The sequence below is a fragment of the Schistocerca cancellata genome, chromosome 2 (assembly GCF_023864275.1).
Source record: "Schistocerca cancellata isolate TAMUIC-IGC-003103 chromosome 2, iqSchCanc2.1, whole genome shotgun sequence".
NCBI classification, from domain to species: domain Eukaryota; kingdom Metazoa; phylum Arthropoda; class Insecta; order Orthoptera; family Acrididae; genus Schistocerca; species Schistocerca cancellata.
The window spans coordinates 1,149,071,501-1,149,099,045 of NC_064627.1; the positions used below are offsets into that span (position 1 = coordinate 1,149,071,501).

Genomic DNA, 27,545 nt, shown 5'->3' on the forward strand with positions numbered 1-27,545 from the left:
AAAACACTTACGTGTTGCAACCATATTTTCACTGCTAGCTTGCTGTTAGACAATGGCCAGATTATTTATTACTTGATATGGATAACATTTTAGAAATATTAAAATAAAAAATAATTGACACCATCTTTTTGTGCAACCTCCCAGACATTTGGCATATTTCTGGTATGCATTATCTGTTATATCCTACTGTTGAGCACTGTTTTCTCAGTTTATTGTGTATCACTGGTTCTATTGTAAGTGGAATATCATTACACAAGACTTCTAGATTTTTAATTGTCTCTGCAAAACTGTTACATATTAAATATGCTTGGTTTCATTTGGCATGTAACTTTGTAAATTTTGTTTTATCTTATGGTTGGAATAAAAATATAATGATTTTAATGTTTTTATATATGCATTTCCAGATAGTAAATTATGCATCTGCTGTAATTTATTATTTTACGAACAGCTAGATGTTGACTTATTTTAATTACAGTGATATCATCTTGCAGGTATAATTTTTGCCAGTTCCCTTGTAGCACATGGGCATTTATTAAATAATAAACTGGGTGATGTAATAGAATATTATTTCTCATTTAACACTACATCATATCAATATTTCAAAACGTAATTTTCAAAACGCTGCATAGTATGGGCATCTGGACTCTTCTTCACCTAATACTTTGATGTGTGCAATGAGTCAGTTTGCACTTAAATGTCATCAGGTAATGTAGAACAGATATGCTGCATCCATGTATAACAAATTTAGTTTTGTTTTACCTAAGAATGTGTTATAGACAGTTTGCTAATCCATCCTTCCTTTCTTCCATCCTTCCATCCATTTTTCATTCCTTCCTTTCTCCCTTTTCTATGGTATGCGTTTTAGATATTTTATCAGTGTTTTCTCACTGAGTGCTTGCTTCTTCCATTTACACTTCATATCTTCTGTAATTGTACCAATGTTTTTTTCACCGATGCTCTCTAATGTTTCACTTGCAGAGCCTTTGTGAATGGTGTAAGGCCAAAATGCGTAAGGCAGTACAAAATTAATAAATACAGTGGTCAAGACTAATATCAGTTTTTGAGCACATATGTTACTCTATAAAGCTGTCATCATTGGAGATTGTAATAATGCAATAATTAATTGGGATGGTCACTGTCTTGTAAGTGGTGGGTGTGAGAAGACGTCTTCCATAACATTACTAAATGCATCTTTTAGAAACTGCCTAGAACAGATAGTTTGGAAACACACTCACAGTGGAAATATGTTAAACCTAGTGGCAGAAATCACTCTGGTCTCTTTGAGGATATTGATACTGAAATTGGTATCAGTGATCACGAGGCAGTTGAAACAAGTATGATTATTAAAATACAAAGGGCAGCTAAAACAAATAACAAAGTTAACATGTGCAGTTGTCAAGGTAAAGAGGCAGTTGCATCATATCTCAAAGAGGAACTTAAAATGATTAGCACTGGGCAGGAGTATGTAGAAGAATTATGACTCAAGTTTAGAGGAATAACTGGCCAGGAAATAGTTTGGTTTGTACCCAGTTGAACCTTTATTCACTTATTCATCCATCTTTTAGCATTTGCATACAACTGATATCATCATGAGTAATGTACAAGAGCTTTTATAAAGCATGATTGGGATGTTAAGACGTATAACTATGGTATCACACAAAACTAATGTACACATAGTAAAAGGAAATACATAATTATAAAAGAACATATTCAATGGTTCATATTCTCTGTAAATAAACTTTTAAAGAAACTGTGACTAATATATAATAAGTGTAAAACAAACCATAGACCTATAGATGGAGAGACGCTAAAGGAAACACATTTGGATGTCAAAAGGGGCAATGTGTGAAGCTTTCAATGATTACCACAGCAGAATCATATTTTCATCTTGCTTTCATAGTGCACAAGAAAACAGCACCAGACTTAATTTCATCAGAAAATTCAACAAATTTTTTTATCATATCTAAGAATATAAACTATAAGAATATAAACTACTGTTAGAGGGATAATGGTGCTAGAACTGTCAGAGAAAGACAGAAGGAAAATTATGTCATTTGATATGAAATTTCTCAGGGCAGTCCAAGGTTGCTTACTGATGGTCAAAAATATGAAATACGGAAATAAGACAGGAGATGTAGGCTTTTGATTTTGAAAGCAAAATTCAGAAATATAAAGTCAGTTGGTAACCATTTAGAAAGAATTTAAAAGGTTGTCTGCCTAGAATCACCATAAACTACAAGCTCACTGGACAGCAAAGTGTCAGACATCTGGGGAGAAGATGGTTTCTGGAAGAGGCTGTGCATCCTATTCCACGGACTTAAGATGATGATGATGATGGTGATGATGTTCCTACAATGACCGAAGGGAACTTTTAGTCATATTATTTTAGAGGTTAGGCAGCTGCAGCCAAAGCTGCACAGGGCAAATAAAATCTTCTGCACTGGCTGTTAAAATACTTTTATTAATCATCACAAACAGTTTCACATCAGAGGAGGTGTATCTTCAGGTGATAATTTTTGTTACTTTTTTAAGCAGTCATGGTGGATTTACTTTGGCATGCCATGTCTGTTTAAAAAAAAAAAAAAAAAAAAAAAAAAAAAAGTAAAGATACTTATCACCTAAAGATGCATCTCCACTGATGAAAAACTGGTTGCAACTTCTTAATGAAAGTATTTTAACAAGTTTTAGTCAGATATGAAGTACATAGACGTAATTTTTCTTTTCTTTTTTTTTTTTTAAAAAAAAGGTGAAAATATGTGAAAATAACTCTGAACTGAAACCACATTATGTTGACTATACTTCAAATACTATACCAAACATAAACAACATGGGGAATGACTGAAGAAGATAAAGATACATCAAACTATAACACATTTATGTTATAATACTCCTATTAGGTACCCAAGATGCTATCAGTCACTTATACGTCATTATATTTTACTTACTTAGATGAATTAAAGGGTCTATTGATTTATTTCAGAAATGGGATTTCCTCATAATTATTTATAGAAAGAAACCTACAAAAAGCTATGATTTAAAGCACACTTAATTAGGTATGAACTTGGTCAGTACCTTCCCTGCTCCAACTGGCCCAACAATTGCACATAACATTCCGGGCTTGACTTGCAAGTTAACAGTTGTTAAAGTTTCTGATATAGACACAGGACTCCACTTGGCACAAGCATCAGTGATTATGACTCCAGTTTTCTTTGCTTGCTCTTTCTCTTTTGCAGTGTCTCCATTACAGATGCTAGGAAATGTCAGTTTTGGTATATGTTCTTCTTGCATTAAGAAAATCTGTAACATAAAAGTGTGTAATTAAACCACAGAAAGCAAGTTAAATGTTGCACTTAAAAATGTTGTGTTTTGTAATTGTGTATATGTCACAGTATTGTTTTGTAAACATGAATATTGCACACTATTTATAATAGTAACTTTCACTCTTTTCAATGAGAGAAGTGCATTATCTCCTCTATACTATCTGTTCATCATTGGCAACTCACAGCTCAGGTCTCTACCTCATATCCAATGTAATAATCTAATATTACTGAACATGATTAATAGTGTGCTTTGGCTGTTCTTACGAGTAGTTGTTTCCATTTTATGCATAATCATGAAATGAAATAAAATGAGACCAGTATTGGGGTGCAGATGCCAAGTTTATGGCACAACATAATTAAGGAGTCTATTAAATAAGTCAAAAATATAAAAAACAGGGATAGCAGTTTCAGTATGAGTAATGCTTGGAATCCAGCACTCAATTTATTAAAATCTCATCGGCAATCACATCCGCCAGAGTTGGAAAATGCTGAGAGAATTTGTGTTTCACAGAATATAAATACAAGCTCAAAAAAACAAAAGAGTATCAAAGGATGTTGTTGGTGTCAGGAATCAAATTTGGCTATAAATAGTGGTGTGACACCAACAATAGTTCAGCATCTGATTGTAGTCATGAGAGCAAATACACACAACAGAAAAACTTGCAGCCCCTGAAGAAGGTGGTTGGGTCAGTTGTTCAAATATTGCACATAAAATGGAAACAACACCTTCGAATCAGACTCTTGATCAATTGCACTGAGAAAACCTGAGAGATCATGTACTTGCACATGTATTTTCATGCATTTCCAGAGAGAGAATGTCATTATTACCAGTAATTACAAGCCTTAAGGTCTTCCATTCTTCAGAGTAATAATGTTACATGATTCATAGTTTGATGTAAAAATTTCAGCAAGGTGACAATTCACAGCACATAGGTGGATTGCATGGGCGTTTTCTTCTCAACATCTAAAAGAGCTAGATATTAAACTAAATCATCTGATAGAGCTGGATATTGTGCTTTAGTTACCGTAAAGAAGACATGTCAAATTACAGCCAGGCAAAATTAAAAGACACTTACCTAAAGCTTTCAGCCACAGCCTTCATCAGCAAAAGAGAAACACACACCATTCATATACACAAGCAAGTACTTCTCATGCACAAGTAGCTACCAATGCCAGCATCTTGGACCAGAATGCAACTATCTTGTGGAACGCAAGCAGCAATCTGGAGGGGGCAGGGAAGGGGAAGGGATAGTAATTTACAGGCAGGAGAGAGACAAACACTGTCTGGTGGAGTGTGCGGGGACTAGAATGCCAACAGGGGCAGCATCAGGAGATTGTGGGACAATGAGGCAGGAAAAGAAGGAGCGACAAAGGAGAGGAGCAGGGAAAGATGGGTGGGTGTGTTGGCAGAGGTTGGTAAACAAAGATGGTGGGAGACTTTCTCTGGATCCCACTCTCCTTTCACAATGACATACACGTTTCCAACCTTTCCAGATTCCGTAAACTCCTGGCCCTCACAACCTGGTAAAACACATCTCCCTGGCACAGGCATCCGAGTATCACCTCTGCTCCCTCTGCAAGATGCTATTACTGTGTAATCCCTACTCCATACATCTCTGAAACTAAATCATTTGCCCTCCAGCACCTGGAGGAGCATTCCAGACACCAACTCCTTAAGTTATCCAACCTGCTGACATCCTACCACCATCTTGGTGCACCACTATCCGACCCCTATCCTACCCACAGTGTTCCTCCCTGTCCACCCCTCACAGCACCTAAATTCCTGCTTAGCTGACCTTTTCAACTTGCCACATCCACCAAAACTCCCTACCGACTCCCCACCAAATCTAGAGCCAAAATATCTGTGTGGCACTGTTCTTAACTTTCCACCACAACCCTCATCTCCACAGAAGCTTCAGTCCTATCCAAAGGCCTAAACTTTAGCCCTCGACCCAAACTTAACCATGCTGGACTGTCAAAGACATACTCTCCTTCTTCCAATACTTGCAATTGAAGCATTTCTTTGCCATTAATCCCTCCAACCGAAACCACCTTAATTCCAACACTGAACCCTGCCTTTTCCAGTTCACACCCCCATCCAACCACGATCCTCTCTCCCTCCCATGTATCCACCTGCTGGTCACCTCCCAAGAATTCCTAACCTTAAACTTAGCCTCACCATCTTCGCCCAGGTCCCTTCCTCAGAACACCAATCTTTCAGCAGAAGAAAGAATAGCCAAACACAACCTTAAAACAAACAAATCCTGACCTAATCATCCTACTTGCAGACAAAGGTTCCACACTGTCATTATGAATCATAGTGACTACCTGGCAGAAGGCCTCCACTAGTTATCTGACTCCTCCAACTATAAACTCTGACAGAGTGATCCCATCTCAGTAGTCCAACACAACCTCCAAAACATGCTTAAGCCTTAGTCCATTCCCAGAATGTCTGCTCTGAATCCACTTCCCTCGTCATTCCTATGACACCCCACACACCCATCTTCTACATGCTCACCAAAATCTACAAACCCAACAATTCTGTGTGTCCCATTATGGCTGATTATCATGCCCCCCCCCCCCCCCCCAAAGAGTTTCAGCACTCACTGACTAAAACCTCCAACCAAGTGGCCATAATCTAGTCTCTCACATTGAAGACACCAACCACTTCCTTCACCAACACTCCACCATTCTTACCCCTTCACCTCCTGGATCCCTACTTGTCACTGTTGATGCCACCTTCCTATTCACCAACATCCCTTGTGCCCATGGTCTAACCACTATTGAACACTACCTTTCCCAATGTCGTTCAGAATCCAAACCCACTATCTCATTCCTCATACACTGTAATAACTTTATCCTAAACCAGAACTAGTTCTCCTTTTAAGGAAAGGCAAGTGAACAAATCTGCAGCAACACAACCATGGACACCTGCATGGCATCCTCCTATGCCAACATGTTTGTGGACCATCTAAATGGGACCTTCCTAGTCCCTCAAAATGCCAAACCCCTGGTCTGGTTCAGGTTCACTGATGATATCTTCATGATATGAATGCAGGCCCAAGACACCCTGTCTTCATTCCTTCATAACCTCAACACCTGCTCTCCCATCCACTAAAGATTGTCCTCCTCAAAACAGGAACCCACTTTCCTGGATGTTGACCACCTCCTCTCTAATGGCTCCATATGCACATCTGTACCAGAGATGTGTACTGAGCATGTGCTGACTGCCAGGGACTGTAGCCTCGACTGCCAGGCAAGCCTTGACTTGTGCATTCCTGTCAGCCATTCGAGCTGCACTAGGGCCTGCTGGACCATGCGGTGCCCTGCCCAAACCTGAGTCCACTCGGGTGCCCGTGCAGCTCAGCTGCTCATCAAGTTGCGTGCCCTCCAGGACAACACAACACCCAGTCCCCGAATGGAGAAAAATCACCAACCTGGCCAGGAATTGAACCTGGGCCTGCTTGGAAAGGAGGCGAGCACATTACCACCCAGCTAATCAGGCGAACTTTACATGTGGTATTTGAATGGTTCGAAGAATGTGAAGGAGTCAGAGACAATTTCATTCAGTGTTGCTGTGGCAGTCTGACAGGTGCCTTTTGCCACTGAATGAGACAGCATTACACAATTCAGTATTCAGTTTATTCACCATTGACAACTTACAGTGGAATAGGTCTGAACATTAACTATACAATTAAAAACAGCTTTACGGTAAAGTTTTTAGAATTTAATTCCACTTCTTTTAGGGATATTCTTATATACTAATGTCAATGATTATTTCAAAATATTCTGTTATCTTATAAAATGGACGTTTGAATAACCAGTCATAAATCTTATGTTTGAAAATATTACTGGTCAGTGACCGAGCAGATGCTGAAAGTTTATTGAAGAGTTTTAAACTCATTATTTTGTGTGAGTTTGCAGTCTTTGTGAGTCTGTGTCTTGGTATGTTGAAGTCCAGTTTGCCTCTGGTGTTGTGGGGATGTATGTTCTCTCTGGTGTTGTGGGGATGTATGTTCTCTCTGGTCTTGAACTCATTTAAGTTGCTTTTGACATAAAGCAGTGCTGTGTAGGTGTATTGATTCACAACAGTTAATATCATGTGCTTGATAAAGAGGGGGTGACAGTGTTCGTTAGGCATAACTTTGCTCATTATTCTGATTACTTTTTTTTTTAATTTTCAGAATTTCACTGACAAAGCAAGAATGTCCCCATAACAATAATCCATAGGAAATGTGTGATTGAAACAGGCCAAAATATAGCACCTTTAGATACTCATCAGTGACTGCATCTGTCAGTCTCTAGATGAGATGACACACTCTTGCTATTGTCTTGCAGGTATGGCTAATATGTTCCTCCCAGTTTAATTCTGAATCAGTGTGTAATTCTAACAATTTTACTGATTTGCTTTCAACAGCTGTAGTTAAACCCAGAATTAGTTATTGTGTGTTATCAGGATTACATAGGAGTTCATTAGAAGAAAACTAATTCATTACTAGTTCTAGTTTTTCCTGTGTTGCCTGATGCAGTTCTGTTGTGTAATTGTGTGTATTGAGCAGTGATGTCATTTGCATAACACACAATTGAATTTACTCCTACATGGTAAGGTAAGTCATTAATTGCAATGATGAACAGAAAAGGACCTAGGACCAAGCCCTGAGGCACTCCAGTCTGAAGTTCCTTCAGCTAGGAGCATCTATTTTTAATTGATGCAAACTGTATCCTGTTACTTAAGTATGATTCGATTACATCTAAAGATGGTTTGTGTATGCCATAAAATTCCAGTATTGCAAGTAGGGTGTTAAATGGTATGCAGTCGAAGACTTTGCTAAGATCACAAAGTACAACTGAAACTAGATCCTTATTTTCGAATGCAGTTAACACCTGGTTAACAGCTTCAGTGACAGCAGTAGTGGTATTTTCACCATGTTGATATGCAAACTCTCTGTTGGAGAGGAGGTCATGCTTTTCTAAATAGTTATTTAGTTGTGAATATAATAGAGGGAAACATTCCATGTGGGAAAAATATATCTAAAAACAAAGATGATGTGACTTACCAAACGAAAGCTCTGGCATGTTGATAGACACACTTTTTCCCCCCTAAGGTAAGTCTTTCCGCTCCCGGGATCGGAATGACTCCTTACCCTCTCCCTTAAAACCCACATCCTTTCGTCTTTCCCTCTCCTTCCCTCTTTGCTCATGAAGCAAACATTGGTTGCGAAAGCTTTAATTTTGTGTGTATGTTTGTGTTTGTTTGTGTGTCTATCAACATGCCAGTGCTTTCGTTTGGTAAGTCACATCATCTTTGTTTTTAGATATAGTTACCGTATTTACTCGAATCTAAGCCGCACTTTTTTTCCGGTTTTTGTAATCCAAAAAACCGCCCGCAGCTTAGAATCGAGTGCAAAGTAAGTGGAAGTTCTGAAAAATGTTAGTGGGTGCCGCCACAACTAACTTCTGCCATCGAATATATGTAGCGCTACACAGGCATGCTTTGCAGGCACAAAGATAAATACTGGCGCCAAAACCTCTGCGTCAGTAAATAAATTAAAATAAAAAAAGGTGGAAGACGAGCTTTTTTTCTACGCCCCGAGTTTCGACCACTGCATTTTCATACATCATCCAACGAAGTAAATACAAATTCCGCATTGTTCATCTCCAAATGTAGCAGCATTTCAATGTACTACGAAAATCCGACTGGGAAGGCGGTTTGGGATGTTTGTCAATATGGCGAACTCTACGTTCTGAATTTTTTCCTACCTGTGAGAAGACGCGGTTGTTAATAGGAACTTTTATGAATTGTGAATCACATGCAGTATTCTCTTCACCATAAGAATAATACGAATATAAGCATTTTGCCATGTATTCTATCGTGTTTGCTGCTATCTCATTTAAATCCTGTCTGCCTAATAAACTACGAAACTAGAGTGAGACAAAGCAAACGTGGAACAATATACAGATCATGTCATGTCATGTTTATATTCGTATTATTCTTATGCCTAATAGTGTTACAATCAGAAATGAAGCACGGCAATTGACTAGATTTTTAAATCTAAGATGACTCTAATTTCTGTGCAGAATGTAATGTACTAAACGGGTGTCTGCAAAGATTTTCAAATGGAGAAAAATTATCGCCAAACTCTCATTCAGAACGTGTTCTATCATACGCAGTCTATTATTTGGTTCTTGTTGATCATTATCAAAGAAAGCAGCAGTGTAAGTAACAACAGATAGCAGTCTGTTGCCATTGTTTCACTAATGAGATGATTAATCTCTCTCTCTCTCTCTCTCTCTCTTTTTAATTGTAAGCGTGCACAAAAGCAAGCCATGCCACGAGCGACGACAGGCCGTAAACACTCATTATCAGAATGCGACAAACAATGCATGACCCAGTATAGTAATGCATTTTCAGCTTAGAGTGGCGTAAACACCTATAACAAAGAGAACAACACTTATCAGATCAAAGAAAAATAAGCAATTAACTCAAACCAGACGAAGCACGTGAAAAAGGGAGGGTACCCGTATAGATACGGACAGAGCGCCTGACGCATAGCAATGGCTACCTGGTAAATATTAACTGCTAAGCTTACGACTCGAACCAAACTACTATAGCTGTATCGTCATTCATTCAAACTAAATTGTGTCTCATATTACAGTGGACCAACTTTTTTTCGATTTGGAGGTGCGACCTAAAAGTTTTCTCTACCCTTGAATTTCAAGTCTCAAATTTTAGGTGTGGCTTAGATTCGAGTGCGGCTTAGATTCATTTAAATACGGTATTTAGTTGGCCGTACATTAGATATTCAAAACTTTAGAGAAAATTGGGACATTAGAAACTGGTTGATAGTTTTGGGGCAGATGCTTATCTCCCTTTTTAAAGACTGGTATCACTTTAGCAGTTTTGAGTGCATCTGGGAAAACTCCAGATTCTAAACACATATTAATAATGAAAGAAAGAGGTTGACAGATAAAGTGTTTTATGTTTTTTCATCACATAGTTAGAGAACCAATAACAGTCCATACTTTTGGAGTTGGTGAACCTTGCCACAGCTTTCACAATATCCTCTTGGGTGACAACATTCCAGTGGAAAGTATACCTCCTATGGGGCACAGCACCAAGATGATCTAGTGCACGAGTGTCATTTTGCTTCATTTTGTTTTTCAGCTCACTCACTGAGGTTAAGAAGTAATTATTTACTTCTTCTGGCACCAGCATTGCATCTTGTGTGTGGGTTTATGAATTATATAGGTTGATGAGGTCCCATGCTGCTTTACATTTGTTGGGAGCACTTTCCACGTAATGTTCACATGCATGTTTTTTGGCCAAGGACAGTTTGTCTTTGTCGGGTTTTTTTTTTTTTTTTTTTTTTTTTTTAAAGATAAGCTCTATGAGAAGTATTATCTAGCTCAGGTCCTTGTTTACAAGAATTTTTATGTATTCTGTACAATCTGAGCGTCTCCTCCCTAGTGAGAGCTAGCTCATCTGTATACCATTTTAGTTGTTTGTTTTTCTATTTATGCTTAGGTCTACTTTTGATTAATGGTGAGCACCAGTACCATAACTTTGTGAGTATTTTCAGGAAGTTGTTAAACACCATTTCACCAGCACCCTACCCAGGTTGTGTGTTGTATACAAAGTCCCAGTTAACATCAGATAATCTGTCAATAAATAAATTAATATATTAATCTTTCTGCCCTCTTATCCATGTGGCATTAGAATTGATTCTGACTGATGTGTCTGATTTAGGCAACTGATCACAGCAGAATGTTAAAATCAATGGTTCAAAATCAGCTAGGGCTCCACTGGCAAGTCTGACATCATACATATCTCTAGAAAAATTTACCATAATATTATCTAAGCAAGCATTATCCCGTGTTGGTGTGTAATTTGTACATTGTAAATTCAATGATCTTAAGATATTAAAAAATGTTCTAGTAACATGTTCATCACTGTTGGCCATTTCAATGTTGAAATCGCCACAGATAATTAGTTTTGTTTTAGATTTTAGTATTTTCCTCATAAGCAACTCAAATCTTTTGAAAACTGTATTTGCATCTCCACCCGGTGATCTATATAAGCTAACAATTACAGTATTCTCTGCATTTAGTCTTATGCAGCTAAATTCTGCATCTAGTTCTGCACAGTAAGAGCTAACATCTGTTTTGGTAAACATTATAGTATCTTTAACAGATATCCGAACACCTCCATTCTTTCTTTCACTTCTACATGTAATGTCTCCAACAGTATACCCTTGAGGAACAAAATATTGTACTTGATCTTCTGTCAGCCAGTGTTCTGAGACTCAAACAACATCAACATTTTCAATATTGCAAAAATGTTCTAATTGTAATACTTTGTTCCTAATGCAGCAAATGTTTGTTTGCATCACAGTAACAGATTTATGTTTACTGTTTATTGCCTGTGAACACTCTCTCATTCAAATGTTGCTTTTAGCACCTAATTCAAGTACAGGAGGTTTATTACCCACTGATTCACTGACTTTATACTGAAAAATGACATACATTCCAGGTATTATTCAAACTGCTACTTTCGTAGATTGTTTTATCCTGTGTGGGTCTTTCTTTAATTATTTTGCTGACCTGTTCCCTCACAAACTCTTTCCATTCATATTTTAGGTAGTGCCCATGTCTGGTTTGAAGGTTATGCTGCAGTTTACTTACATCGACCACAGCACAATTTGCGTATTCAGAGCACAGTTTCTTTATTCTAATATTTGTTCTTTGGATTTCTTTATTAACGCACGAACTATAGATTAGATCGTGCATATGAGGCACTGCAGCAATAACTGTATTCCTTGATTTATTTTTTTCTAGAAAATTCTGAAGCACTTTTATGCATACATCTGCTTCATTTTTCGCAACATCATTTGATCCCGTTATGCATATGACAAAGTCATTTTCTGGCATGGATTTTGTTTGAATGCAAGTGTCTAAAATGTGTTTAGTTCCCACTCCAGGTTTGACAACACTGGTCACTGCTATGTCGCGATTTATTTCTCGGAACATAATAGATATATTCGTGCCATGGATGTCTGTTAGAAAAAGCACACTGTCTTTTTACCTGATTTTCCCCATTTATCATCATTTTTCTCAGAGTGATTATTCGTTTTCAGCAAATTGCCTTTTGCAATGTCTGGATCATTTACACTGTCTTTAACACCGTCACTGGACTGCAGAACACTGTATTTGTTTTTATCCGTAAATGTAACTGCTGTTGCAATGTTCGTTGTTATTTTTCCAGCTTAAGTCCTACCTTTGTGTCTCACTTCTTTCCATTCGAATGATTTGTACCTTTCGTCAGCTGCCACTTCAATTGATTTGTTCTTCAACCATAGTTCCTGATTTTCATTCTTAAAGTGTTGACTAAGGATTGTAGACCCAAAACTCGTTCTTTTAAATTTGTTGTTTCGACATTACAATTCTTGCAAACTGACCAAGAATATTAACTCCATCCCAAACAATGGAAACTCCAAGTAGAAATATCAACAATGTCGGAATGATTGCTACTTACCATAAAGAAGACATGTCAAGTTGCAAGTTGCAGACACACACACACAGACACACACACACACACACACACACACACACACACACACACACACACACACACCTCATTCACATGACCGCCAACTCCAGCTTTTCAGGTTCTGGCCTGAGGTGCTGGAGTAGGCGTTGGGGTGTGTGTGCATGAGGTGTGCTTGCTTTTGTGTGTGTGTGTGTGTGTGTGTGTGTGCTTGCTTTTGTGTGTGTGTGTGTCTGTGTGTGTATGTGTGTATGTGTGTGCACGCACGCACTTGAGTCTCTCTTTTACTGACAAAGGCTGTGGCCCTAAGCTTTATATGAGTGTCTTTTAATTGTGCCTGTCTGCAACTTGACGTATCTTCTTAACAATAAATAGCAATCTGTCTTTTCCTCCATTGTCAATCTCATTTTCTTCCAAAAAGTTTGTGGATCACTGTATTTAGCAAAATTTGAGAAAAAGACATATGGAATATGTAAAGACATTGAGCCAAAAATAAGGCTACCTGGCAGTTGTCTGTGTTTCCATTGCTGTTATCTGACTCATCTTTATCTGTGGACTCTGCAGTGTTCTGACTCTTTACTGTTCATTGATGCTACAAATCATGAACTTGTAGTTTCCGGTAGTTCTTGCCTATTTGGAGCTTTCATTCTAAAATATGTGTTATCCAGCTAATTCGTGCTTGAACTTTATTCTTCTACTCTGAAACTATCTCAGGATAATTTCTAATAATGGTTGAGACTAATATTAGCTTAAGAACTTTTATACATTGTTCGTGTACTAATTGATTATTCATATTGTAGTAACACAAGTTATTCTTATCCAGTGTGAACAAAAGTGAGGGTCACAAGATGTTTAATACCTGAATTCTGGATATGGAAACCCTGGTTTCAGCAAGGAGTTGAACAGCTTGTGGATAAAATATGGCCATGCACAGTTGCAGTAGATTGAAGAACTGTGCCAATGAAAATACCTGCAAAGGCATGATTCATAATAGCTATTATTCCATTTACTAACTGTGTCAATAAATGTTACTAATAAACTGTACTGGTAGTCACAACATACCCTGTCAGCTGTAATGGTGTTTCCTAAAAGTACATATGCAACTACAGCAATATACAATGAGCTTCTTTCAGTAAAAACCATGGAAGCCATGTATATACCTCTCAAGTAATTAGCTCCTCTCAGTTCCTTTACCTCCTTCCTGAAAAAAAGAGATAAAAATCTATATTATGTGTTTAGTTCAAACAGCAATATAAGGAAATTTATTTGTATGTCTAACGTTGGGGGAGTGAATTGCCGAATGTTTAGTGTTTCTCAAGAGCATATGTTCAAGATGTCAGTAATTGATGACAGTAAGTCATGTGTGATGTGCAAAAAAGCAGTTAAAAGCATGGAAATAGTTATAATGTGAGGACTGTGGTGTCAAAAATCTTCCACAGTGATTATGTAGTCATTAGCAACAGTGAATCTTGTGCTGTGGTGTGTTCAAAAGATTGAGTCAAATTTCGTTGTAAAGCCTGTGAGAAGAGTTTAGGCACCAAACTTTTCAGAGAAAGAGAAACACAGGAACCTAAAGAGAGAGAGAGAGAAACAGAAAATTGTGCAAATTAAATACTGTTCTCAGTCAAAAAGAAAGATTAGAAAAAGACTTGTTGGAGTCATCAAAGTGCACAGAAAAACTCAATGAAGAAACCAATGACAATAGAACTGACTTTGTGGAAATTAATTCTATGAAATATAAAACTGGAATTGGTGAGCAAAATGACACAAATGAAGTTAAACAGGAAACAAATGAAGTGCTGTGCACAAGAGTTATCAAAAGAACAACTAGCTGATGATAACAGCTAATTGATTATTACAAGTGATGTCCCCAAAAAACTCACTAATAGTCAACAACAAAATGCTACAGAAGGACACATCTCACATGAACTTGTGAGTTGTGGCTGTTTTTGCAAGTGTTGACACCTTGGTGTTTGAAGTGTTGCTGAGCCCAAGGGTGATGTCATAAGGGTGCCATGCCATTGCGCCATTTCAAAGGAAGGTTAAAGGCACCTTTGAGACAAATTTCAAACTTTGGTGGTGAAACGGAAGACAATCAGGGGGTTCAAAAAATTGATCCTTTAATTTTGTTGACTAGTGGGTAGCTTCAGACTCTTTGAGGATGGTGCATTTATCTGTAATGGAGTACTGTCTGGGAAGAGGTATATAAATATTCAGTCAGATCTTGATAAGATTTCAAAGTAGTGCAAAGAAGGGTCAATGGCTTTAAATGTTCAAAAATGTATAATTGTGCAGTTCACAAAACGAAAGAAACAAAGTGGCTATAATTATAATATCAATGAATCACAGTTGCAACCAGTTAACTCATTCAAGTAGCTGACTGTGAAACTCTGTACAGATGTGAAGTGAAATGGTCACATAGGCTCAGTTGTGGGTAAAGCAGGAGCAGACTCCAGTTTATTGGTAGAATGCTGGGGAAATGCAGTCGCTCTATAAAGGAGAATGCTTACAAATCACTTGTGTTACCTCTCCTAGAATACTAACCAAGTATGTGGAACCCATACCAAGTAGGTATGTTTCTTTGATCTGTGGGAGAATGTCACCTAAATGAATCTGAACTGACAAACAGAATCTGAACTGGCAAACACTTGAAGACAGACAAACTATCTCAAGAAAACCTACTTACAAAGTTTGAAGAACCACCTTTAAATGATGACTCTAAGAATACACCACAACCCTCTACATATTGTTCCCATTGGGATCATGAGAACAAGATTAGATTAATTACAGTGGACACAGAGGCATTTAGACAATCATTCTTCCCACACTCCATACCTGAATGAAACCAGAAAAACCCTTAATAATTGGTAGCGGGATGTTTCATTTGCCAAGCTCTTTACAGTGGTTGGTTTGTGGAGTATAGAAGTAGATGTCAATCCAAATAAGGGACTATTTTGCAGATGAAGTGATGAAGTGGCCACATTAGATTATGTGAGATGGCTGTGTGGCTTGTGGATATACTTTACGTGCCTTTAATACAGTGATATCAGTTGCCTTCTTCAATATTGATACCAAAACTAAGAACATGTTTTGTGTGATGATTGGGCCCTAACAGAATGCATCATATGTGTAAATATATTATTCTAAAATTAAATTTATGATAATTTAATAGAGGATACAATGCATTTCTTAAGTTTTAGAGAGGTAATAGTTATGGCAGAGAGACTTGAAAGTAATGTGGCAGGAACTTGATATGCTCACATAATTCAAACATTTAAATAGAAGTGCACAATCATACATACTTTCAACACTAGAATACCAGCAAACATCGATAAGACACTGTATCAACTATGGAAAATCTTAAGATTCTCTTTGTTTTGCAGTACATGAATATGTGTGTGTGTGTGTGTGTGTGTGTGTGTGTGTGTGTGTGTGTGTGTGTGTGTGTGTGTGTATTTGTATATGTACTTTGGACATTATGGCCTTTACACTTATTCACAGATCTGCACATATAGATTCTGCTGATTTATAAAATAATTTTCATTCAATGATTGGACATCAACTTAGAAAAAAATAACAAAAGAGTTCATTGTTATTTCTGAAATCTATGTGAATCTGTCTCCTACATGTCCTTAGAAAAAATTACATATTGTCAATGGAGAATAAGTGATTGCCTTAACTACCTTCTTTAATTTTCTTGCAACAACAAACTAAAAAACATTTCACACTGGAATTACCAGTTTCATCTAGTCAGTGGTCAAACACACACACACACACACACACACACAGTATTTGACTCCACCACAAGCAGAGAAGGAAGCAGATCTGACAGAGAAAAGTTGACTAATTGCAAGATTAGACTTGAGAAATGGAGCCAAATAAAATGAGAAACAGCAAAACTTTAGGTTATGCTGAGTAATTGTACAGGTAATGAGAACAGATAGTTCTTTGAAAATCCAACTAATTTGCTTATGTATGTCATGGTCCTTTTAATAAGGATGCATTCATATGACTTCCATGCCATAATAGCAATTACAGGAGAGCACTGATTATTCAAAACAGTTTGAGTCTAGTGGTGTTTGGATAACTAACTTTTTTGGCTAACTAACTGTTTATGAAAGAAATGTGCCTCTATCATGGGAGCTACACGAAAAAAGAAACATATACATGTATTAAACACAAAACCACAAATATATTTTATATGTGCTGCAAGTACTGTGCATATCTTATATAATGTAGCCATCTACTATTAAAGCAACCCTACAGTTTATGAAAATAAGTTCAAAAGTGACTTTTGCTTCAGAGCTGAGACCTGCTTTTTTGCTGCACACATCTTAAACATAACAACTGGACATGCTTCTTGTTTTGCAAACCACTTAATAACCATCTCAGGGTAGTGTAAAGTTTCCTTGCTGGACGATCCTTTAAAGTAAGCTGGTCGCAAATGTCTACATCATCAATGACACTAGCAATGACTTCATCATGCATCAGAAACTGATAATTAGTATTCCAGCCAGTCCCTGAATGTTTTCCTGGCCACAATCTTCAAATCCTGAAGATTCTTTACTCAGCCCAGCCACTTGTGATACAAATTATCTGTTTAGTGGATCTTCAGTTGCAGTGATAAGCTTGTCTGATCTAAGGAGCTTATTCCAACCTATTTTTGCTTTTGCTGTCAGGTATGCAGCTTCCTTCAAGTTAATTTCAGTGTGCACTTCCTGAATTGTTTTTTTCATTTCCTTGCCCACTGAGAACCAAACATAGCAACGCCTTTCTACGATACCCTCTGATCCATCTTGCCATTTTCTCCCTCCATCAAAAGGTTTGAGTGATGACTTGGAGCATTATCAACCAATAAGAAAACATTTCCAGTATTACCAGTAGCATGCTGATGCTTTTTGACTTTATGGATAAATACAGTGTCATACCACTCTGTAAAAATGCTTGCATTCACCTATAAGTTCTTCTGATTCTTGCAGGAGGCTGGCGATTTTTTAGCCACATAAAGCACCTTCGTTTCTTATACCTTCCTATGATCAGCAAGGATAGGCTAAGCAATCAAGTAACATTTCTGTATACTGTGTCAGTGATGTGAGATTTGCTTTGCTTATGACAATGTCGAAACAAGGCCCCGGGAGTAGACAACATTCCATTTGAACTACTGATGGCCTCGGGAGAGCCAGTCATGACCAAACTTTACCATCTGGTGAGCACGATGTATGAGACAGGCGAAATACCCTCAGACTTCAAGAAGAATATAATAATTCCAATCCCAAAGAAAGCAGGTGTTGACAGATGTGAAAATTACCGAACTATCAGTTTAATAAGTCACAGCTGCAAAATACTAACGCGAATTCTTTACAGACGAATGGAAAAACTGGTAGAAGATGACCTCGGGGAAGATTGGTTTGGATTCCGTAGAAATGTTGGAACACGTGAGGCAATACTGACCTTACGACTTATCTTAGAAGAAAGATTAAGGAAAGGCAAACCTACGTTTCTAGCATTTGTAGACTTAGAGAAAGCTTTTGACAATGTTAACTGGAATAATCTCTTTCAAATTCTGAAGGTGGCAGGGGTAAAATATAGGGAGCGAAAGGCTATTTACAATTTGTACAGAAACCAGATGGCAGTTATAAGAGTCGAGGGGCATGAAAGGGAAGCAGTGGTTGGGAAAGGAGTAAGACAGGGTTGTAGCCTCTCCCCGATGTTATTCAATCTGTATATTGAGCAAGCAGTAAAGGAAACAAAAGAAAAATTCAGAGTAGGTATTAAAATTCATGGAGAAGAAGTAAAAACTTTGAGGTTCGCTGATGACATTGTAATTCTGTCAGAGACAGCAAAGGACTTGGAAGAGCAGTTGAACGGAATGGACAGTGTCTTGAAAGAAGGATATAAGATGAACATCAACAAAAGCAAAACGAGGATAATGGAATGTAATCAAATTAAGTCGGGTGATGCTGAGGGACTTAGATTAGGAAATGAGACACTTAAAGTAGTAAAGGAGTTTTGCTATTTAGGGAGTAAAATAACCGATGATGGTCGAAGTAGAGAGGATATAAAATGTAGACTGGCAATGGCAAAGAAAGCGTTTCTGAAGAAGAGGAATTTGTTAACATCGAGTATAGATTTAAGTGTCAGGAAGTCGTTTCTGAAAGTATTTGTATGGAGTGTAGCCATGTATGGAAGTGAAACATGGACGATAACTAGTTTGGACAAGAAGAGAATAGAAGCTTTCAAAATGTGGTGCTACAGAAGAATGCTGAAGATAAGGTGGGTAGATCACGTAACTAATGAGGAGGTATTGAATAGGATTGGGGAGAAGAGAAGTTTGTGGCACAACTTGACTAGAAGAAGGGATCGGTTGGTAGGACATGTTTTGAGGCATCAAGGGATCACAAATTTAGCATTGGAGGGCAGTGTGGAGGGTAAAAATCGTAGAGGGAGACCAAGAGATGAATACACTAAGCAGATTCAGAAGGATGTAGGTTGCAGTAGATACTGGAAGATGAAGAAGCTTGCACAGGATAGAGAAGCATGGAGAGCTGCATCAAACCAGTCTCAGGACTGAAGACCACAACAACAACATGACAATGTGCTGACATTTCTTTCTTGGAAACTTTTGATTTTGTTGACGATTTCTTCCAATAAAAATCAGATTTGCCTGCTTTGTAGACATTGATTTGGTGATAGCCCTCTTTATCAATCAGTTTATTAAATAACTCTCTAAAATATTAAGCTGCTTCAGGATTAGCTGACAGTTTTTCAACTCGAATGTCCAGTTCCTAACCTAGACTAGTGCATAAGCCAGCCAGAAGTTGTTTTAAAATCATTCATTTCAAGTGCTTTTTCAGAAATCAAAGGGCCAGTTACTGGTTGTTCTTGGCTACATACCTGCATGAACCATGTGTAAACTGAACCATGTGGAAACTGCGGTGTTTGAATCCTGGTTTTCTGCAATTTTCAATGTTTTTGTGTGTAAGGTTCCTTCTTCACTATCAAGTTGACTTGAAAATTTTGTAATGGCATCACTGTTCTTCCTAATACCAAATGTTGTGACATGCATAAGGCCATATTCCCTACATAAACTTGATTCACTAGTACTGTCCTTCAACTGGTCTATTTTCAGTTTATCAGAAATACTGAGAACAACACATTTACATTTATTGGCCATTGTGAATGGTAGTACAAATATAGCAGGATGTTACAAGCAAAAGCTCACACACCACTGACAAGTGAGGATTAGAAGCTCAAGGTCAAGCAGATGATTGTTGCAGAGAGAGGAAAAGAGCTACAATGTCAAAGAACTAGCAGCTGCTAGGAGAAGTGTGTGGCATGCAACTTTAAATTTGCTGACTGGAACCCTGTCAGTTATCAATGTTTTGGCTGATCAATATCTGGATAACTGATGCTCAATTGAACTTGTATCACTCATGCTTCAATGAAGGGCATGGTTAAAACAAGTGTTACCTGCGGAATTTTGTTCATCTGTATTGCTCTCATTTGATGAATAGCTCAGGGCTGGTTATGCTTATATAAAAGATGAAGCAGTGTCTCCACAGGAGCCTGCAAGGGAACATCAGTTAATGATGAACTGAATTATCTAAGTACTTTGTACATTAGTATGTTATATTGGAGTTTATTGTCACATTGCCTAACAATGGTTTTAATTATTTCTCATTTCCTTCTAATGTTATTTTTACAGACCTCGTTAAAGACAAAATTATTATGGTCAATGTAATTTTATGTTGCATTGTTTGTTATTTAGTGAAGTTACAATTCCTTGATTTCATAGTATTAATACAAACAGTTTCAAATTCAGTACTGCTTAACTGCAAAATTCCCACTGGTCAATAAAGCAGTGTCAGGGGGGAAATGTTTCTTTTTATTCCTGACATTATGAAAAGAATAGTATAATAAATTATTATTTGCTAGAGCTCATATTAAGTGAATACATACAACCATCATGAAGACTTAAAAGGACACATCATAAGCAGAATACAATGAAGTACAAATCCAAGTGATAAAAAGTTTCAATAATCATAAATAAAAAATGTATGCATCTGGAACTTTTAGAAACCATCATCACTTTTTTTCCAAAGCAAAGGGTAATAAAGGGGGGAAAGATAGCTAGACTATACGGGAATGAATTATCTGTAACACACTTTGTAATGGATCACAGAGTATAAAAAAGATACAGACATCTATAACCCTTGAAGAAAGAAACACTTAAAGATACTAGGACACAGAAATTACCTACAGAATATATAAAAAATAACTGAATGTCTGGGCAGTTTTCAGTAGTGCAAAATATCTTTAAAAATCCCAGAGCCTCTCCTTAGAGTCTGTCTCCCTCTCCTCTCACCACTACCACTCTCTGCACCCCTACCTTCGACACTATGTGATCAAAAATATCTGGACACCCTCGAAAACATACTTTTTCATATTAGGTGCATTGTGCTGCCACCTACTGCCAGATGCTCCATATCAGCAACCTCAGTAAACATTGTGAGAGAGCAGAATGGGGTGCTCCATGGAACTCAAGGATTTCGAATGTGATCAGGTGATTGGCTGTCACTTGTGTCATACGTCTGTAGAAGAGATTTACACACTCCTAAACATCCCTAGGTCCACTGTTTCCAATGTAATAGTGAAGTGGAAACATGAAGGGACACATACAGCACAAAAGCGTACAGGCCGACATCGTCTGTTGACTGACAGACCGCTGACAGTTGAAGAGGGTCATAATGTGTAATAGGCAGACATCTATCCACACTATCACACAGGAATTCCAAACTGGATCCACTGCAAGTACTATGACAATTAGGCGGGAGGGGAGAAAACTTAGATTTCATGGTCGAGCGGCTACTCGTAAGCCACAAATCATGCCAGTAAAAGCCAAACGACACCTCACTTGGTGTAAGGAGCATAAATATTGGATGATTGAACAGTGTAAAAATGTTGTGTGGAGTGATGAATCACAGTACACACTGTGGTTATTCGATGGCAGGGTGTTGGTATGGCGAATGCCCAGAGAACGTTGTCTGCCAGCGCGTGTAATGCCAACAGTAAAATTTGGATGTGGTGGTGGAATGATGTCATTGTGTTTTTCATGGAGGAGGCTTGCACCCCTTGTTGTTTTGCATGGCACTATCACATCACAGGCCTACATTGATGTTTTAAACACCTTCTTACTTCCCACTGTTGAAGAGCAATTCGGAGATGTTGATTGCATCTTTCATCACGATCGAGCACCTGTTCATAATGCACGGCCTGTGGCGGAATGGTTACATGACAATAACATCTCTGTAATCAACTGGCTTGTACAGTCCTGACCTGAATCCTATATAACACTTTTGGTATGTTTTGGGACGCCGACTTCGTGCCAGGCCTCACCGACCGGCAGCGATACCTGGGCTACCACTCCCCAAGAAACCTTCCAGCACCTGATTGCACGTATGCCTGCAAGAGTGGAAACTGTCATCAAGGCTAAGGGTGGGCCAACACCGTATTGAATTCCAGCATTACCCATACAGGGTGCCACAGATTATAAGTCATTTTCAGCTAGGTGTCTGGATACTTTTGATCACATAGTGTACATGCTTCGTAAAAACCATAAACCCAACCACCCTGGATGCCCCTTTGTGGCCAGTTAGTGTGTGCCCCATGGGAGAATCTCTGCTCTTGTATGCCAACAACTACACAGCTTGTTATCCACAACCTAACCTCCTATATAAAAGATACCAATCATTTCCTCCACCGACTCCCCACAGTTCCTGTTTCTCTATCACGCGGTTTCTTGCTCATCGTTATTGATGACACCCCCCCTCTACACTAACATCCCTAATGCTCATGACCTTACTGCTTATCTTGCTTTCATCTAATAAATACATTTACTTATAATTGCAGTATGTTATTTTAAAAACTCTCATACTAATTTCTGCATCAACATGAATCTCAACCTTTTTTTAATATAGTTGTTCACAGCTATATTAATAGATGAAGTTGAATGTCTTAACAATTACAGTTCTTTTCATTTTTTAAATCACATCAGTTTAGTAAATTGTTAATTATATCTTCGTAAAAACGTAACCAGCCACATGGGTTTATTTCAATTCCACGACCAGTTTTAGGCTACCGCATCCACCGTTATAAGGCTAATGTCTCCAACTGCATTAACTTTATCATCTTCAGCATATCATCTGCTTCAGCACTGCTCAAGAATAATTGAATATTCAGTGTCTGTCTGCAGCATATTTTTACTACTGAAACAATTATAAAGTGATTCTAAATATTCAAAGAAATTGTGCAGTGCAGGAGCACATGACATCATGCTGATGAAAACATTACTGTAATTATAAACAGTAGCCATTTAAGATGAACATGATGAACAGAAACTCACTGTAACATTGAATAAAGCTTTTTTAAAAGTAGCTGTGGCTAGCTGCATTCTTCACCAACAATCTTAAATGGCCTCAGAGTCTGTGAGATCCAGCATGGACAAAATAACATTTCTTATATAGTAAAATTCCATGCAGTCATAAAACAAACAGGGTATTTGGCTTTAGATACTTTTAATTTGAAAACTGTTCTAAAATGCTATTTTTGTGAGTTAGTAATCATAAAATTTCCTCTAGCAGGGCTCACACTTTAGGTTCTGCCAAGGGGTCTATAGATTGTAAATATCATCATATGACAGGGTACTGTGCTATATGGGTGCATGCAGTCTTCTTGTATTTGTTCTTTCATGCTGTCAGGCTAAACAAGTGACAATGCTGTTGCCAATGCATTAGATATTTTCTCTCACACTCCTCTCTTGTTTCTCTCATTTTCTCTACCTTTCCTCTCTCTTTGGTGTTTGGAGGTGGGAACTTCCCTGCAATACATTCCACGTTCCCATAACCCTCCTGGCCTCAACCTTCATTAGTCATTGTCCTCTCTCATTCAGGCCCTTCTCTGTTCCCTTTGCAGCACTACACAGCCCTCATTCCTCCATTGCACTCAGTCTTTTTACTTCTTTCCTTTTCTGATATCCCCCCCCCCCCCCCTCTGCTGCCTTTCGTCTAACCACCTGACTGCACATAGCTCCCCTACCCTCTTTCCACCTCGTCCCTGTGTGCTCCCCAACAGCTCGTCACAGTCTGCTACCCCTACCCTACTATCCCTCCTCCTCCCTGCTTCAGCCTCCTCCTTACCCCTATCCAGTCACCACTCCCATCATGCACTGGTGCTGTTGGTCGCAGAGTGGCCTCCGCCGCCTGCGACTGCAGTCATGTGTGTGTGTGTGTGTCAGTCTTTTTGTTGTGCCTATCTGTGACTCAGCATCTCCACTATATGGTGAGTAGCAACTTTCCTTTTCACAATGTTGTTACAGTCCATCCTGGATTTTCGATTGTTTGATTTTCTTCAACATTGTACTTTATTGTCCTTTTGGGGCTCATATTTTCTTTTTAAAATTTTTCCTTTTCTTTGATATCAAACATTTTATTCACCTGCCATACTAGTAAAAACCTGCTTCTAACAGCGTTTCTGCTATTGTTCTGAAGGAATCCTTCGTAAACACTTACATCTTTCTCAGTGATAAATGCTTTACTTCACAAGAACATCAAAAACTAATCTCAGTAATGCCTTCTTCTGCATTAAACTTCCTATCAGAGTGAGGGAGTTGTAAGTAACATTTTTGCCAGAAAACTGCTTTTGTATTGTGGCATGAATCATTTTTGCACATCATAAGAAAACAAATAGTAATAAAACATTTTATATGATAACAATTTTTCTCCCTGTATCTGATGATATGTTTACCAATCAAATTTAAGAAGCATTAATTTTGCTTAATAAGATCTTAATAGGTCATTGGATATCACCAAAGAATATTTTCACAATATACTTCCTTCACAGTTACCTTTTCTATGTCATAATCTTACCTTCGTGCAATTTCAACCAGTTTCTCAAATGGTTTCTCCCAGGCATACATTTTGATCACTTGGATACCACTTATGATTTCACTCATTATCCGTACTCTGTTATCAGTTCTCATGGCAACTCTTAAACGAAACCTTGTTGTTAATTTGGTCATATATGCTGAAAAGGAAGGTCAATGTTACAAACATTGGAAATTTTATTTTATAGTGAGAAATATTTGGGAAGCTCTGTTTAATACTCTCAGACAAACATGTGAAGTACATGGGGCAAATTAAAAATTCATAAACATTTCTTCATACATAATACATTTTTAAAATATACAGTGAAAGAAAGAAATTTTGAGAAATAAAATTAAGAAGAGGTTAAGAAATAAAATTACAGTTTGAAGTTTATATCAACATTATGAACAAATAAAGAAGAAAGCACAATATAGTGGAGAGCGGTTGCAGCAACAGAGCATAGCTGTAGAAAATTATGGCAATGAAACATAAAAATAGAACAAAAATTTCTAATGAGTGGTATAATTTCTAGCATGAAATATTAATGTGGGAAAATCCAGTATAACATAAACTGAATTTTCCAACAGCATTTGACAGAAGATGATGAGAATATTAGATAAGGAATACTTTTCTGTTGGAAACTGATGATGGCCTAAGAAACAGAAAGCAGGTTTGTGAATACATAAATAATACTTTACAGAACATCTAAAACATGTTTTGTATTTAATGTTAACTGGGTGTAAATTAGTGCAATTAGCTTTGGCCCCTAAAAGTAAAAAATACGACTATAAACAACACAAAACTCACAGTATGTTCTGGCATTACTAGAGATATGTCACACTCAACTATTATGAAAGAGACATTTGAATATCAGCGGTAAGACAGTTTTAATTATCAATGGATGTTTTACTGTATGAATTACCATCTTATATGAAATTAATCATCATTTGGGCAGGAACAAGAAGACACACTAATGCAGTATTGCAAAATTCACCGTATAATCAAAAAGGCAAAACCCTGTACTATGCATAAGAATTCGAAAATTCTATAAACAAAGCAAGATTAATCTGTAGTAGTATTAGTAATGAAATTAATATACTCAATGAGACAACTCCCTGATAGCACTTGCTGTGAGACATGATTAACTGAAACCACAGGTCACAAAAATTCAAAGCTTTTTGCCTAATAGTAGCTGGAAACACAGGGACAAAAATGACATAAAAATAAATCCATTGGAATAATTTGGATATGGTTGGTTAGTATACAATAACTATATCATATACTAACCAACTCCATATACAATAACTATATTGTATACTAACCGACACCAGTTTCGCCAAATCAGTGAGAGATTAAAAGACTGTTAGACCACTGAAAAGCAGTATCTCTTCGAACTATAATGGTATTTCAACAAAACAAAAGCCCTTGAGTTACCTTTCTAAACAGTTAACATGGCAAGGTTTGCCTGCTGCCATAAAGACCCAAGTATGTGAGAGTAACACTCATTTATAATATCAAATATAAGCAAGTGATCCCTTATTATACACCTTTTACCCTCCATCTCATGTTACAACAGAATATGGAACCATTATATTATATATTAAGAACAACCTGTTTAGAAAAAGCCTAGTTTGGCTCACTTTAAGAATTTACTACCAAGAACCAAATAAACAAACTTATGACCTCAGTTATTATAGAACTAACAAGACAAAATGATCTGTTGGTCTTTTAGGTGATATTGTTAAGACCTTAGATTGTGTAGCTCAAGCTTCTAGATGAGAAAGTAAAATGGTATTGAGTTAAAGGTGTTCCCCTTGCATAAACAGAGTCTTATGTTAAAAATATAAAATAAAGGGTATAATGACCAATGATACCACACAAAGAAGATTAAATTCAGAGTGCAGAAACATTATGGTGTCCCCCACAGTTTGGTGCCTGGCCTGCTCCTGCTGTTGGCCTACAGCAGTGATTTGTCTGGGACATTTGAGAAGTGTTTAAAAACTGTGATGTTTGTCAATGACACAGTTACAATGATAAATGCCTTAAAGCTGTCAGACCATATACAAGCTGTAAAATAATGGATCTGCCTTACAACATCTTCACAGCAAACAGCTTAGCACGTATTATGCAATTCCAAACAAATAAAAATTATTGTCATTAGATTAGATTAGATTAGTACTTGTTCCATAGGTCATGAATACGACACTTCGTAATGATGTGGAACGTGTCATCTATTCCACAATATTCAAATACCTTCTGATGACTTTTTGATTTCACTTGTAATCCATGTATCTGATTTTTTGTTAATTTTCAGTTGTTCTGTGGTTCATGATGTGGGTTCCTGTTATGCCCTAGTTCATGAACCACGGGCAACGTTTGAGTGGCCAAGTAAGTGGTCCCGACAGTCGGGATACCAGTTACTTTGGAATACGGCTGGGCACCTCGGACATATTCTGAGTCGTGGTCACCTTTGTGTTCAGATGGCAAAGACTACCAAATCCACCGGTTAGTCCCTCAATCATTAGGGGTAAAACTCAATTGGACCCGGGGCAAGTAAGGCTAGCAACCTGCTTCCCTGGTACTTTAAATATGATGCTGGCAACAATCAGAGCAAAATGCCTCAGATCTTTGGAGGTGATGGAGTCCCACCTCTAATTGATAAACCAGGGACTCCTAAGATACGGCTCAGCAAACGAATGGTAACGAGATGTGAAGCTATTAATATCAATGGGGGCTACCCTGGGAAGAAGATAGAGTTGG

The 27,545-nt window shown here is 37.7% G+C and overlaps 1 protein-coding gene across 2 annotated transcripts in view; it reads right to left on the minus strand.

Moving 5' to 3' along the window:
- The window catches only part of LOC126163186 (ATP-binding cassette sub-family C member 4-like), a 275,451-nt gene that overhangs the window by 101,272 nt on the left and 146,634 nt on the right, over positions 1-27,545 (minus strand). For both annotated transcript variants that reach the window (XM_049920137.1, XM_049920138.1), the window contains exons 6-9: positions 24,789-24,945; positions 13,927-14,065; positions 13,724-13,834; positions 3,073-3,297 (exon numbers count right to left, since the gene is read on the minus strand). In XM_049920137.1, the coding sequence (XP_049776094.1) occupies positions 3,073-3,297; positions 13,724-13,834; positions 13,927-14,065; positions 24,789-24,945 (632 nt within the window). The remainder of the gene's footprint in view (positions 1-3,072; positions 3,298-13,723; positions 13,835-13,926; positions 14,066-24,788; positions 24,946-27,545) is intronic.